Source organism: Leucopleurus acutus (assembly GCF_964270905.1).
Source record: "Leucopleurus acutus genome assembly, chromosome: 19".
Lineage (NCBI taxonomy): Eukaryota > Metazoa > Chordata > Mammalia > Artiodactyla > Delphinidae > Leucopleurus > Leucopleurus acutus.
Window position 1 is genome coordinate 46,367,705 of NC_139161.1, and position 16,068 is coordinate 46,383,772.

Below are 16,068 nucleotides of genomic sequence, written 5' to 3' on the forward strand. Positions count from 1 at the left end.
CCCTCATGGATGACTGAGGGGATCAAGACTTCAGTGGACAAAGTAACTGCAGATGTGGTGGAAATAGGAAGAGAACTAGAATTAGAAGTGGAGCCTGAAGATGTGATGAATTGCTGCAATCTCATAATAAAACTTTCATGGGTGAGGAGTTGCTCCTTATGGATGAGCAAAGAAAATGGTTTCTTGAGATGGAATCTACTCCTGGTGAAGATGCTATGAAGATTGTTGAAATGACAAGAAAGGATTTAGAACATTACATAAACTTAGTTGATAAAGCAGTGGCAGAGTTTGAGAGGATTGACTACAATTTTGAAAGAAGTTCTACTGCAGGTAAAATGCTATCAAACAGGATTGCCTGCTACGGAGAAGTCACTCGTGAAAGAAAGAATCAATTGATGTGGCACACTTCATTGTTCATTACTGCCTTATTTTAAGCGATGGCTACAGCCGCCCCAACCTTTCAGCAGCAATCATCCTGATCAGTCAGCAGCCAAGAACATTGAGGCAGGACCCTTCACCAGCAAAAAGATTACATACAACTCACTGAGGCCTCAGATGATGGTTAGCATTTTTCAGCAATAAAGTTTTGGGTTTTTTTCTCTGCTGCACCCCACAGCATGTGGGAATCTTATGTCCCCCGACCAGGGATCGAACGCGCACCCCCTGCATTGGCAGCCCGGAGTCGTAACCACTGGACTGCCAGGGAAGTCCCGGCAATAAAGTATATTTAAATTAAGGTATGTACATCGTTTCTAGACATAATGCTAGTGCACATTTAATAGACTACAGTGAAGTGTAAACCTAACTTTTATATGCACCGGGAAACCAAAAAAATTTGTTACCCACTTTTTTGAGATGTTTGCTTTATTGCAGTGTATCTACAATATCTCTGAGGTATTTCTGCAGAACTAACTGTCCTCTGATTTGGTTCATCGTGATCATGCTTGAGCTTCGGGGAATAGTAGACTATGAGTGAAAATTACAAGAGCTGTTTCACAAAAATCTCCATGAAACAATGAAAGCCCAAGTCAACACCAGGTTTTAACTTACCTAACAGAGAATGACACATATTGGGGTGAGAATATTCTTCTACTCCTAGATATACAAGATTTTTTTTAAAGTTTTTTTTTAAATTAGGAGGACTACACATAAAAATCCAGATTTCTGACTTCTCTTACAGAATCAGAAGACCTGTCCCCAGTGGTAACTATCAGCCCCCTTTTAGACATAGATGTGCTATTTGCCACATTCTCCACCACTCCCTATTGTTGTACATCTAGCCTGCTTCACTCATTGATCTGCTTGACCCCTGTAAGAATTTGACCTTATGACCCCTGGCTAATAGGTTCAGGAAAGTAGTCATGATCATGGTGATGAAAGGCGTAAAGTTGGTGAACTATTTGGTAATAGTTGTAAGCTATTTTCAATGATTCAAAAAGCCTGATTGCAATGATTATATTGTTAACCTCTAAAAAACTGCGCAGGTTAACTATAGTACGAGATTTATTTTCTTTTAAATGGAATTACATCAAGTGGGTAATTGTATTGTCATAAAAGAAGCTTAGACTGACAAGTAGGTATTATTGATAAATGTTTTTTAAATTGGGAAAACAGATAACTCTTATTTAATAAGTAAAATTTGTTTGATAGACCAGTTCTTTCAAAATATGGGGCCCAAGAAGGAGAAAAATAATAATTATGAAAGTTGTCCTTATTGATAAAAAGGTTGAGAGGGGAGCAACTGGATTTTTCTGTCACTTCTCCACTGGTATTTGTAGTCCAAAGGGTCAAAACCAGATGAGGGAATGTTGGAATTCCCCGTACCTCACAGTAGGTAGAGAAAACATTGGGGAAAGGTTATGGGGTGTCTTTATTTTTTAAATTTTATTATTTTTTAATTGAAGTATAGTTGATTTACATATGAGGTTTCTTTTGAATCCTGGAATTTCACATCTTTCTAAGACAGGCTCTAGGCTAACTTCTAAGTTTAAATAATAGACATAGTTTTAGTACAGACTCTGTTTCAAACCTGTAAGGCAAAATGAGAGGCAATGACTATTTATAATATTGCTGTGCTCTGTTAAAACTAGTTAAGGTTCCTTCTCTGTGCTAATGTACAAGGTCATTGTATTTAACAAGGGTGAAGAAACTCTTTCCTGATGACCTGTAATTCTCAAGGATATTTATATGTCCTAGAACAAAGCTGATTCATAACTCTGCTAGGCGGGGCAAAGGTATTACATTTTCAGTCTTTCTTGCCAACTCCTTTAGACATTAAACTATGTGGGAATCTTTTTAGGATCACAGAATTTTCAAGCTAAAATGAAAATGCATCTTAATCCTCCTCTTAATCCAACCTCCTTATTTTCCAAAGGCCCAAGAGAGGGAAAAGCACTTGCCCAAGGTAACACAGCCAAGACTGGAACTCAGATCTCCTGATTGCAAGTCCAATTTAAAAAGTTAAGTTTTTCTGTTTCCTCTTCCACTTTAAACTATCCCAACCCACCGTTTTTTTAATTTCTCGTTTCCAGGGTTCTACTTAATTGTCTAACCTTTCAGATTTTCACAGTCTTCCTACCTTATCCTTACAGCATTTTCACAGGGCTTCCAAATTCTAATTTGAGAAATCCTGAATGAGGGACATGATCTGAAGGCTTCCCCACAAAACCTACTAGGGCCTCCAAGAAGACAGAGAAATCTGTGAACCACAGTTTTTAATGGCCTCTCTCTCCATTTCATGCTGACGTTTCCAAGGAAGCAAAGAGGAGCCTAACAGGAGGATGTGTCTGTTCTTCTTAGAAACAAAAGACTGTTAAGATTTAATACATTCTGCTCACTTCTTCTGTTTGCTTCTAAGGCAATAAAGGGATTTTAACCACCTGTCTGACAGCAAGCAGCTCTCTCTCTTTCTCTTTCACTGTGGCACATTTAGCTCCTGCAACATTAGACAAAAAAATTTTTTTTCTAAGATAGAGTGAGAGCACAGCAGAGACAATCAAGGGTGCTTCTGGCCAAGGCTGCCTCTCCCTATAACCCACCCCAGCTGTGTGGGAAACTGAAGCAGAGACTCTTACAGGGAAAAAAATGAAGAAAGAATGGAAGTGGGGAAAGTCAGCGATAAATAGTAAGAGAGCTGCAATTTTAAATTAAGGTATATGAGAAGAGTACAGGCTGATTCATAATATCGCTGGATCTATGCAAATGGCTATGCGAAAAGAACAAAGGATACTAGGAAACAAACAGGCTATCCCCTGTCCCCTGCCGTTTTCATCTTCATCACCACACAAAACTCACAAAGTTTGTGACTGTCAACCACGATAAGATGAGAAAAATAAGGACATATGTTGTTTTTTATAATACTGAATTTTTTCCATTTAAAGGAATACTTTATATTCTGAGATTATATCCTTCCTTTTTTAGTCCTAGAACATTTCTTTTTTGAAATGACAGTGAAGGTAGATATAATTGATATTACTTATGTGTTTCCTTGGCAACTTTAGAAATTGATCCCTCTATGTTGCCCCCATCCCCCAGTTTTTTTTTTGGTCGTGTACTGACTTGTGAAACCCAAATGTCTGTTAATCTCCTACCTAGAAGAATACACACTAAATGTAAATGGTTACCAATCTTTTCAGGACAAATTTCAATTAATTGACATATCCTTCAAGGAGAAGACTTTAAAAATCTTATCTTTCAATCTTTACAGCTTTCTTCCTGAAAGTGTTCTTGCAAGTATATTAAATTAGTCATAATAACTACTTCTAAGTGCTTAATGAAACACTTCTTCATAACCTCTGACAATTTGACAGGAATGAACTTAGTAATAGCAATAAATACAGACGGGACTACATAAATCAAGGAGGTCCTGATGCAAAACTCTTGCCGTATTAGATGTCATCTTGGCTTTTTCATCTGAAATGAATCAAGAAATTAATTATAAAGGTGATCATAACACTAAGAAAAAAAATCAAAACAAAATTCATACTCTTGGAAAGTATGCCTCTGTTCTTTTTAGCCACTGCCCGCTTCTGGTATGCTGGAGCCAACAGTCTAAAGGAAGCTTCAAAGAGGAGGCGGTATTTAGGATGAGGAATGTGGCTTCTGACCTGGTTGTGAAGGAGAATGCAGCAGTGGCTTCCCCCAGGGTAAGCGCTCTCAGACATTTACATTGTGTGGTGATAAAAGGCAGTTTGCACAAGAATTAGCCTGAAATTGCTTAAAGAAAGAGTAGGCTCAAGACCAAAGGTGTGGTCAGTTCCAAGCAACCTTCCAACCTAGCCTCACCTGTCTTCCTCTAAAGGGGAGGCAGATTCTCCTCCACCCTCCATTCTCCTCTGAACCACTTCACCTTCTAGCACCTTCCATCTCAGGAGGAGTTTGCCCAGGATGGGCTTTATGATGCACACCACTGACTGCTACCCATCTGCTTATGGAAAATCGTTGACCCCAGCCCAGAGTACTTACAGAGCTGTTCTGCTTTGAAGATCTGTATCCTTTACGCAGAGCTAAAAGCAAACAGGACAAGGGCAATGAATTTGCCTGTTTTGCTAAGGCCCACGCATAAACATTTTGAATGCATCAAGGTGGCTCAAGGGACCGGAAACCCAAATGTCTGTTAATCGTCTATGTAGAAAAATACATACCAATACAGAGGTGGCTGGGAATACAGCCACCTCTGCACCGGTCGAGGTCTTATTTCTTTGACCACATTAATCATTTTTATTTAACCTAAGAAAAGGTAATTCCACACTGGCCTTTCCTTAGAGGCTTTCTGCCACATTTGCCTGCCTTTGGCACTGGATTAACTGGTGGAGTCAAATGCATAGCATTAACCTATGCATGCAGGTCCTCTGCATCATGCTAACCAGCAAGGTTAACCATTCAACAATTCAAGCTCCAGCCCACCACAGCCAGGGCATGTGGCTGTACTCAAGAGGTGAGCAATAAGTGCCATCTTTTTCACACAGATCTCTGAATCCAGAGCAGATGCGCCTCTATATTTATTTATTTATTGTACCAAAGGAACCATAGCAACAATAAAGAGAAATTTAAAAGGAAGAAAAATCAGCACCTACTTCTAACACCGCAGCTATTTTCATTCAGGTCTTGTCCATATGCACTTCTATCCTTCTACTCTATTCTTCGTAAAGCTGTACTCATAATAGATGTACAATTTTATTCCCTTAAGCAACTTCCATTTTAGATCTCATGGGAGAGAGACCAGATCGTTCAAGTATGGTTCCTAATTCTATAGTCACTTATATAGCCAGTTCTCTGCTTTTGTTTAGATGACTTTTTAGCTTAGAATACTTAGATACCTTCATCATTCTTTTTCTTCTGGCAATCAGTCCAAATAACAAGGTCAGAAAGACCACAATACATGCAGCAATAATGGGTTCTATTGGTACAGATGAAGCTCTATCTGTTGGAAGTGCAAACACAGGAAACGAGAAAGTTAACATTTATATGCTTCTAATTTATGAACTTCTAGTATGTCCCAGCCATGGTGCCTTGCACCTAACATTTTTCCTCTTAATTAAATTCTCCAAACAATCCTGAAGAATTTTATTATCATTCCTTTTTATAGGCGAGGAACCAGGGGCTTTGAGTTTACTTGTCCAAAGTCACAGAACTAGTAACTAGCAGAGACAGGCTTTGAATCCATTCCTCTTTGGAAGGATAATTTATTGTAATATGAATAACTCCCCAAAGTCAGATCATTTTGTGCTTGATCCGTAATTTTTGCCATGCGGAAAGCAGAAGTAAGCTGAAATCAATGCTTTTTCCTGCCATTTGAAAAGCCCGAAAGATGTTGGGAGGTATCCTCGAAGGAGAAAGAGAGGCAGGAAGGTTTTAAGAGGAAGAAGAGAAAAGGTGAGGAAGCTGCTGGACTAAGGAGGGAGGAACAGTGGGACCCTTGTAGCTGTGCTGTGATTGTGCCCCAGGTAGGTGACAAGACATTATACAGGGTGATTGCATAGTGCCTGCCCCTAGGAAAGTAGAACTCTAAGCATCAGCCTTCCCAATCTTGGCAAAGATTTTTATCTTTCCCTAAATGATATGGAAGAACAGAGAGTCTACTTCTAATTTGGGCTAGGAAGACACCAGCCACCTAGAAGTGAAAGCCCATTCCCTTGTTTTGTGAACACCAGGTAAGCTCAGAGCCATTTTGTACTATAGGTGCAGTCCCTCTGCTTGTAAGCTTTCCAAGAGCCTATGAAAATATTTGAGACTGGAAAAAAAAGTATTGGCTCCAAAATATGAAAATAAAGTGGCAAAGTTAATCAAAATGCATAAATGTTTAAGCATCTATAAAATGTAACTTTGTGTCGACTATCACCCAACTGTTAAATAATAATAATAACATTTAAAACTTAAGAACCAAATTAATAACTTATTTATAGAAAAATTCAAAATGTATGCAAGTTTTAAATACCCTTTCAAATTTTTACAGCCAAAAAGTATACTTAATACTTCGTGTTAATATATTTGATATGGGGTGAAACGTACAAAAGTAAGAGTGCTAAGGTCAACAAAGGTATTTAAATGACTCTGTCTGAGCTCCTGGATTCTGATGCCACCCTAGGAGGGAAAGGGGCTCCAATCATGGCTAAGATAAAATTTTTGGAATTTATAGGAAATAAAGAGTGTGCTATTTATTGTATAATTGAGTTTGTAGAGTGAATGAAATCAATAGATTTTTGCTAAATGACTACTGTATGTTAGGTGCTGTTCTTAGCCCTGAAAAAATAGGACAGGCATGGAAGGCTCCTGTGTCTGAGGAGCTCATATTCTAGTGGGAGAGACTGACATTAAAAAAAAAAAAACTACTGCAGATTGAGATAGTGTTGTAAAGGACAAAGTGTTACGAGATAGTATATGAAGGGTGAAAGGAAGAGAGAAGGGGAAGAGAAGACTTTTGATTAATGTAATTTCAAAGCCCAAGCCCTATATGCCTCAAGATTATGAAATGGGGTTTATCCCTCCATAATTGTATGACACACTATTTACCTTTCAACTGTTGTCTTCTCCATTATGTGTCCGGCTCAGGATAATTTTAGGGAGTAGATTAAGCATCCTTTACTTTTGCTCTCTTTTGGCTGTTGCTAAAAATTATTCTCATGACGGTGTGGGTGACACCAACCCTCTGGAGAAGCTCTTCTCAGTGGGATTTCTTTCTTTTTTTTTTTTTTTTAAATATTTATTTATTTGGCTGCACTGGGTCTTAGTTGCGGCATGTGGGATCTTTAGTTGCAGCATGTGGGATCTAGTTCCCCGACCAGGGATTGAACCCCGGGCCCCCTGCATTGGCAGCACAGAGTCTTAGCCACTGGACCACCAGGAAAGTCCCTGGGACTTCTTGTAAACCCTGACTCTGTAATAGCCAGCCCTGGGACACACCAAAGGGCATCTTACTGGGGACCCCATGAACTTATAGTGCCAAGGAAAGATGTCAAAATGAAGGAGAGGCAAAGGTGGTACAGTTGGGGGAAAAAATCAGAACTCAGTCACAGATCAGAATATTTTTACCAAGCTGAATAAAATGAAGCCACACGTGACAGCTTTCACTCCATAAACAAACTGAAATAAACTGCCTGACCCACTGGCTCACTTTGGATTCCAAGTTTCTGTTGAAAGTGAGTTTGGAAAGTGTAACTGCATCTCTTCCCTTTACTCTCTTATTTATAACCAGATCTGGTATTTCCCCCCAACCCAACCCAGCCCATATTCATTACGGTAAAATAATCTCAACACGTGGCTAAAATCTTGTGCTCAAGAAAAGATCCGTGATGTCATTTCTCACTTTGCACAGCCTCATTTATAAACTACCCCACTGAGCGGTGAAGCTGGGAGAGCTCATGGCAAACCTGGCATTTAGCCTGAGCACCAGCATCGGAGTGCTTATGCTCCTAAGGCAGCCAATAGCCAGGCAAGTAATAACGCAGGAAGAAATGAGAAAAACCAGTTGGTTTGGAAGAGCTCAACCCCAAACAGGATTCTGCCCATGAAAGCTAATTTGCCAAGCTGGCATCCTGCTTGCCACACAAGCTGTATGTTTAATGTGACATAGAGCAATTATGATTCCTTCTTAACCAAGAGTTTGTGGGTTTGGTGGGGTTTTTTGTTTGTTTTTCTTTCTTTCTTTCTTTCTTTTTTTTTTTTTTTTGCGGTACACGGGGCTCTCACTGTTGTGGCCTCTCGCGTTGCAGAGCACAGGCTCCGGACGCGCAGGCTCAGCGGCCATGGCGCACGGGCCCAGCCCCTCCGCGGCATGTGGGATCCTCCCGGACCGGGGCACGAACCCGTGTCCCCTGCATCAGCAGGCGGACTCTCAACCACTGCGCCACCAGGGAAGCCCGTGGGTTTGGTTTTTAAAGCAAGTAGCCCCTGGACATACTGTCACTGTTCTGCAGGAGAAATTACTGAACGCACCAGTAATCACAGTGATGGGCATTCAACTGGCAGCCCTTCCTACCCACCAGCCACTCTATTGGTACAGTAATAAGAAGCCCTATGGTCACATGTCCAACGCTTCTGGCTGGGGTTCAGTTGGCTTCCTGAGGACTGGCAAGAAAGGCAATGAGTGGCACAGAGAGGCAAATGACAAAGTGAATGATGTTCTAACAAGATGTGGGAGCCTCAGCTTGTTCGGCTGCTTCTAGCATCCTGGCCCCAGACCAGGAAATGTGTGCGTGAGCAGTATCTGCATCTGCCACTCCAGGTATCTCGCCTTCCTCTTTCTGTATGAGTGAGAAATAAGAGGAGGGAAAGACACGTGGAGCTTCTTTTGTTCCTTGTTATTGCAGAGATCATAAACCTGGGTAGAAGAAGCATGAAGCCAAGAGAAAGAAGCTGTTTCCCCCATTCTCCCTCACTCACTTTTCTGATTAGCCTATAGGTTATAATTTCAGAGTTAGGAGTGATTTTATAGATCTATTTTCTTATCTAGTCAGTATATTTTTCCTCTATGTGTTTATGACTTCTCTTCCATTTGTCACTAAGCTGTTAACTCAAAAGTCCAGTTCCGGATTTCCCTGGTGGCGCAGTGGTTAAGAATCCGCCTGCCCATGCAGGGAACATGGGTTTCAACCCTAGTCCGGGAAGATCCCACATGCCGAGGAGCAACTAAGCCCGTGCGCCACGACTACCGAGCCTGCGCTCTAGAGCCTGCAAGCCACAACTACTGAGTCCGCGTGCCACAACTACTGAAGCCTACGCGCCTAGGGCCTGTGCTCCTAGGGCCTGTGCTCCACAACAAGAGAAGCCACCGCAATGAGAAGCCCACGCACCGCAACGAAGAGTAGCCCCCGCTCGCCACAACTAGAGAAAGCCCGTGCGCAGCAATGAAGACCCAACGCAGGCAAATAAAAAAAAAAGAAGTCCAGTTCCTACAAACCTTGTTGCCTAGGAAAATTCATGGAAATACTCCTCCATAAAAGCCAACCAGAACTGTCTTCTACTACTTGATTCTAGAAAAGGACCTTTGCTCAAAAAGCAGTATCCTATATGGAATGGGAATAATTCCCCTAAAAGAAACAACTAGAATTCCTTGGATCGAGATAATTCTCCAAAGAAAATCCTAGCTACTAATCATAATTGTCATCATCATTAGTTGTCACAAAAAATATTTACTGAGCATCTCTCTGGGTTTTGTACTATGCTAGATATTACTTAAAAAAAGAGTTACCTTTGTGGATGGACCGCAAAAGTATTACGCTCTCTGTCGATTTGACAGAGAAAGACACATACTGTATGTTATCACTTATATGTGGAAAAAAAATAAATGAATGTATAAAACAAAACAGAAACAGACTCACAGATATAGAAAACAAACTAGTGGATACCAGTGAGGAGAGGGAAGGAGGGAGGGGCAAGATAGGGCTATAGGATTATGAGATACAAACTCTGTGTGTAAGCAACAAGGATATATTGTACAACACAGGGAAATATAGCCATTGTTTTGTAATAATGTGGAAGGGAGTATAATCTATAAAAATATTAAATCACTCTGCTGTACACCTGAAACTAACATAATATGGTAAATCAACTATATTTCAGTAAATAAACAATAGAGTTACCTTTGACAATAAGGTGAAAGTCCTTGGTCTTCTTTTCTATAAGTGAATTTGCAGTACAGCTGTAGGTTCCATTGTCAGATTTCTTGACTTTGGTGATTGACAGTTGAAGATACTCACTTGTCTGTTGGATTTGGTGATGGTTTTTCTCTAAATTCAAGAAGCCACTGTTTTTGTACCACATCATTTGAGCCTGGGGGTTGGATTTCACATTGCAAACCAACTTCACATCACTGCCTTCCTCAGCTGTTTGGAAGTCGTTTCCACTTAGGAGAGGAGGAACTGCAAGACGCAAGCATTTAAGTTTAATTAGCAGATAAGCAGTAGTTTATTGCCAGTGTTCAAGATGTCCGTTCAGTCTGTCTCATGTAGTCATTCATTTATTTGACAAAAATTTATTGAGTACCTACTGTATGGCAAGCACTGGGCTAGGAACCAGGGGTACAATGGTAAATAATATACATCCAGTTTCAAACTTAATAGCACTTTTAATGTGGTGGGGAAGACAAACCATGAAACAAATGTATATAATAATGAATCTGTATTAAGTAGACAATTTGTAACACACGGAACAATAACCATACTTGTCCTGGCCAGAGATTTACCAACGCATATTTGCATTTCCTCAATGATCTTCTAGAAATAATGTCCTTCTATCAGAAGGCACTCCAGTCGTGGCAACTCTGGCATCCATGGAAGGTGAGCATAACCTTGAGTCCCTCTCAACCTTCTGTGTGAGCAACTTCTTATTCCCGTCATGATAAGGACATCTGTAGACCCATAGACTGTCAAACACATTTATCTTCACCAAATGATTCCAACCCTTACTACCACCAGGGCTTTCCAACATCTAGGGGGAGAAATGGCTGAACTGACTCTCCCCTCTTCTCCATGCTCCTTGCATTTTTTTGGCCAAGGTACAGAAGAGTAATAAAATGCATGAAAAGTGGGCAGTAGGAAAGAGACAGACGCAGAGAAGGAGGGGAAAAAAGGAGCTTGTATAATCTGCACACTGAATAATTAGACCCTGAGTAGGTGTGCTATTAATAGCTCTCGCAGAAGAATGACATTTTATTGCTCTTTGGAATGTGTTTGAATTCTGTATTCATGTCCAACAAGAATGTTATATGGTATTCAGATAGTTGTTCCTTTTTATTTAACTATTTAAAATTAATTTTTAAGCATATCGGCTCTACATGAGCATTCCCTTTTAAAAGTGTTAGTACATTTCAGATAAAGTTAAGGTCCTCCTTGACTCCATCCTGGTCACTTCCTGACTCCCCAGTGACACCCAGTGCTGTGAGTTTGATGTAAATACTTGCAGATCTTTTTTTTTTTAAATAGTATTTTAAAAATACATATGATATTCCCATAGGAAATATATTATATTGTTCTAGGAGGGTGAGGAGTGTTTACATAAAAGACTTCACTCTCTCAACAATTGCACGCTTTGAGATATATTCATGTTGAACCACAGAATTCCAGCTCATTGCTTTTAGAGTGCTATAGTATAATATCTGACTCTTTAATTATTTTATTTTGATGGGCATCAGGTTATTTTCATTTTAAAATGCTAAACAGTGCTTCAATAAACATCCTTGTAAAAAAAAGTATGGGCTCAGGACAGAACCCTGTGTAGTGACTATAATCTAAAGACTAAAAGCAAAAACAAGGAGAAAAATGTGACCAGATGTTTAGCAAATATTTAAATAAAATCTAAAAGGAAAAGTCCAAAAAAATCCTTGTATATGTCTCTTTATGCATATGTGCACGTATTTCTCTAAGGTTAACACCTCAAAGCAGAAACGCTGGGTCATAGGGTAGGTGCACTTTAAATTTTGATAGATATTGCGAAAGAGGTGGTCTCAATTTATACTTTCAGCAACAACGTTATAAAAGAAGTTTCTGCACACCCTCCTCAAATAGTGTATTATCAAGTTTCCATTGAGTTCTTGGTCTGCCATTTATAACAATAATCCATAATTCTCAAGATTGTACATGATATTCTTGTCACTTTATGACCTTATCTTAATTTATTGACTGATGAGTTTGTGTCAATTATTGTCACTATGAATCACTGACCAATTGTTTTTTTTTTCTATATATGTGCAACGATGATAATATTAAATGTGGAATCAGGCTGGGAAACTGAAAATCATTTTTTTAAGCCACTGAATCATATTATCGGCATTTCTACTGCGTCTCTCTTAAGAAGGTTACAGTGGGAAGAGCACTAGATTAGGAGCCTGGGGATTTGTTTTCTGTTCTCAGCTCCAGATGTGATAATTAGGGCCTTCATGCTGGGCCTCAGTTTTCTTGTCTGTCATTTTATAAGGATTACAAAAGCTCCAAGGTATGCTGATAGTCTTGGATTCTAACAAAGTTGCCAAGAGATAGCTTGTTAAAAATCACATTTTATCAATTCATAGGAAATAAAAAGCAAAGCTCCTTTGCCCAGAAACATGTAAATGATTCACTCTGGAAGCCCAAGCTGCAGGATGGCAGCAGATTCCAGTACTGGATTCCTCGGCATTTTTCCCACCCTTTTATCTCAGGAACAATGGCATCAATTTTTCACAGAAAAGTTTGCTGAGCTCATGGGATCAAATGCCTTTGACATTTTATTACTAGGTTCCAAGTCCAGAGCTCTTTCTACCAGACCACACCATATTATCACCCTTACTCACATCACCCCTCACCACACTATCCACACCCCCCTCACGTAGAACCAGTTTTCCACCCAAACCACCTACGTGATCACCTCCGTAGACTCATTCGAAGGACGACTAACCTCAGATAGTTCCACCAATGGCTTACCAGTACCTGGAACCCAAATATCAAAGAGCTTCACCTTTGAGGGTTTAAGGTGATGTTAAAAGATTGCCAATGAATATCTTTCTAAGTAGAACACAAAAGCTAGAAAAACGTTTAAGAAAGAAAAGATTGGTAATTTTAAATACACAAACATTTAAAATTTCAATATGGCAAAAAAAAAAGAACTATTTTAAAATGTCAAAAATAAATAGACGAGGGGCTTCCCTGGTGACGCAGTGGTTGAGAGTCCGCCTGCCGATGTAGGGGACATGGGTTCGTGCCCCAGTCCGGGAAGATCCCACATGCTGCGGAGCGGATGGGCCCGTGAGCCATGGCCACTGAGGCTGCGTGTCCGGAGCCTGTGCTCTGCGACGGGAGAGGCCACAACAGTGAAAGGCCCGCGTACCGCAAAAAAATAAATAAATAAATAAAAAATAAATAAAAATAAAATAAATAGACGAAATACTTATCATTCGAAATGACAAAAGGCTAATTTCCTTAATGTACAAAGCGCTTATACAAATCAATAAGAAAAAGGCAAATAACCTAATAGAAAAATGGGTAAAGGACATGAGCAAGCATTTTGCAGACAAGAACCGTGAAAAGCTAATGCATTTACGAAAAGGTGAACACCCTCATTCCTGATTTAGAAAATGAAAATAGAATTTCAAGTCAGGCTGGCAGATTCTTAGAGCTTGAGGATACTCAGGTTCATGAGGGTGTGGGAAACAGGCACCCTCATGCAATGTTGTGGGATCATAAATAGGGCAATTGGGCAGTATCAAGCAAATGTTAAAATACACATACTCTTTAGACCCAGATTTCATCTACCACTTAGTGTAGTACAGACAACACAGACTAACTAGCTGTTTCTTTCCCCTCACTCACAAATGACATTCAGCACCACTGAGATGGATGTCGACTGATTCCTCCTCAGCTTGCAGGTAAAGGTGATGCCGTTGTCATTTTCACTGATGGAAGTGACACAGACAGAGCTTGAGTTGATTTTGTTTCCAGATTTCAAATCCACTCTCCCATCTTCACGGTACCAGAGAAGTTCTTCTTCTCTGGTATGGTTTTGAACAGCACAGTTCAGAGATTCTTCGAGGCCAGGCTCAGTGTCCAGAATATAGTTTTCAGTTTTACCATTCACAGTTAAAACAGAACCTGGGAGTGCAGGAAGAAACTATTAAGATAGATTGAACAATCTAAATGACCCTAATTAGAGAATTGGTTAAATATGTTACATCGGTACAATGAAATGCTCTGCAATGATTAAAAATAGTCATATTGAGCTATGCGATTTTACAAGGAAAAGATTGAAAAAGGATTATTAATTTAAAAAAGGAAAAGGTTAAAAAATGAGGGTTACCAAATTTTGCTGCACGTTGGAATCATCTGGGGATCTTCAAAAACGTACTGATGCCTGGCTCCCACCCCCAGACGTTCTGACTAATTAATATTAGTGTAACCTGGGCACTGGGGTTTTAAAAAAGCTCCCAGGTGATTCTAGTATGCAGAGAAGTTTGAGAACCACTGGGTTAGAAAACAATATGTATGGAATTACCCCATCTATACACACAAACACACACACACACACACATGCACACACATATACATATATATATATGTATACATATATACATATGGACAAGTCTTGGGAAAATCCTATCTATATATTGACTAGGATGGATAACAATAGAGAAAATGGTGGAGAAATAGTTACCAGATCTAAATTGTTTATTTCAAGTGCTTGGAAATAGCATAGTAAGGGGATGGGAGTGGGGAAATACAAAGGAGAAAGAAAGAGCAAAATGGAAAAATATTTAAGGCATAATATTAGGTGAATAGGCAGAATGTAAAGTACGTCTCTAACAATTCCTATAAATATATCAAAATTGAATATGCATATGGGCAAAAGCTACTTTGAAAACATTTTTGATTAGATGATGGGCTTATAGACAAATTTGGTTTTGTATATCTGATGTTTCGCTATTATACTGACAGTGTAGTAAAATAAGATGTTTAAACATCTGTGGTTTGTGTGGTAAAGCTGTTGTTGTGGGGTGGATGATCAGGGTATATAGCAGTTAATTTTTACCTCTGATTTTTAGAAATCCATTGTAACATACCTAAATTTCAGTTCGTACTTTCCTCATTTAGAAGCAAGTAACAAAGCTAAAAAACGACTTTAGCTGCCACAAACTTGCCCCCTGTGTATCATTTGTTAATATATTCTGTAAATGCGTTAACTTTTCCTGTAAAAAGCATGAACTACTGGTGATTGCTGCCTAGCATTTTTTTTAAAACCTGGAAGAATATACATCAAAACGTTGAGTGGTTATCTCTTGATGATGGGATTTGGGGGGATTTTTACTTTTCTTTATTCTTTTATATATTTCCTAACTTATATTACAGTGACTGCTTATCACTTTTTGAATCAAGAAGGAAAAAGGTATTTCCAGGTTGGGGTGGGGAGCAAACATAGAAAAGATTTTTGTGTATGTTGTATGCTCAGATAAAGAGCAGAGGTTTATTTTAGGTATGATTAGTAATGAAATGCATTAAAATGTAGGAAAATTCTGGCTGTGGCTCTGGAGAGAATAAAATACTTCAACCCTGTCTTATAATATCAGAACCATAAAAATATTTTTCCACTTAATTTTTCACTATTTTATCTGACTTCTGTACTCTGAGCCATACCAACTGTGTAATCATTCCAGTTTGGATTCGGTATTTTCCCAAAGCCCCCAATCATTTTATAATCTGAAATTTTCTTTATTTAAAAAGAAGCCCAAAAGTATTAACTTACTTGTCATCTCATGTGGCAGAAATAAAATCACTAAGAGAAGAAATCTGTACATTTGCATTAGGCTGCTGGTCTTCCATGCCATGTTTAATGAATTTAAGTCTGATCTGCTGGGGAAAAAGAGTGCATTTGGTTCTGCACTTTGGTCTACACTGAGCTTATGAACCTCCTCTTGTCTATTATATATTTAAAATAAAGTCCCAGATGAGTCATCCCAGTTATAATGGTACTATTTCTAGTTTTTAATTAAACAATCTTGTTCTGACTACTAAGTTCAAAGTACTTCTAGTAGTAGGTTTCTGTTTTTTTTTTTTTTTTTTGCGATACGCGGGCCTCTCACTGTTGCGGCGTCTTCTGTCGCAGAGCACA

At 39.3% G+C, this 16,068-nt stretch overlaps 1 protein-coding gene across 1 annotated transcript; it reads right to left on the reverse strand.

Annotated features, from left to right (window-relative positions):
• Window positions 1–3,894: 3,894 nt before the first annotated feature.
• Window positions 3,895–15,784, reverse strand: TMIGD1 (transmembrane and immunoglobulin domain containing 1; the record flags this gene model as incomplete). Its single annotated transcript, XM_082860638.1, has 5 exons — window positions 3,895–3,912; window positions 4,465–4,505; window positions 10,080–10,358; window positions 13,779–14,057; window positions 15,703–15,784. 5 exons carry the CDS (start codon window positions 15,782–15,784, stop codon window positions 3,895–3,897), a joined length of 699 nt encoding a protein of 232 aa, XP_082716764.1.
• Between the last annotated feature and the right edge of the window lie 284 nt (window positions 15,785–16,068).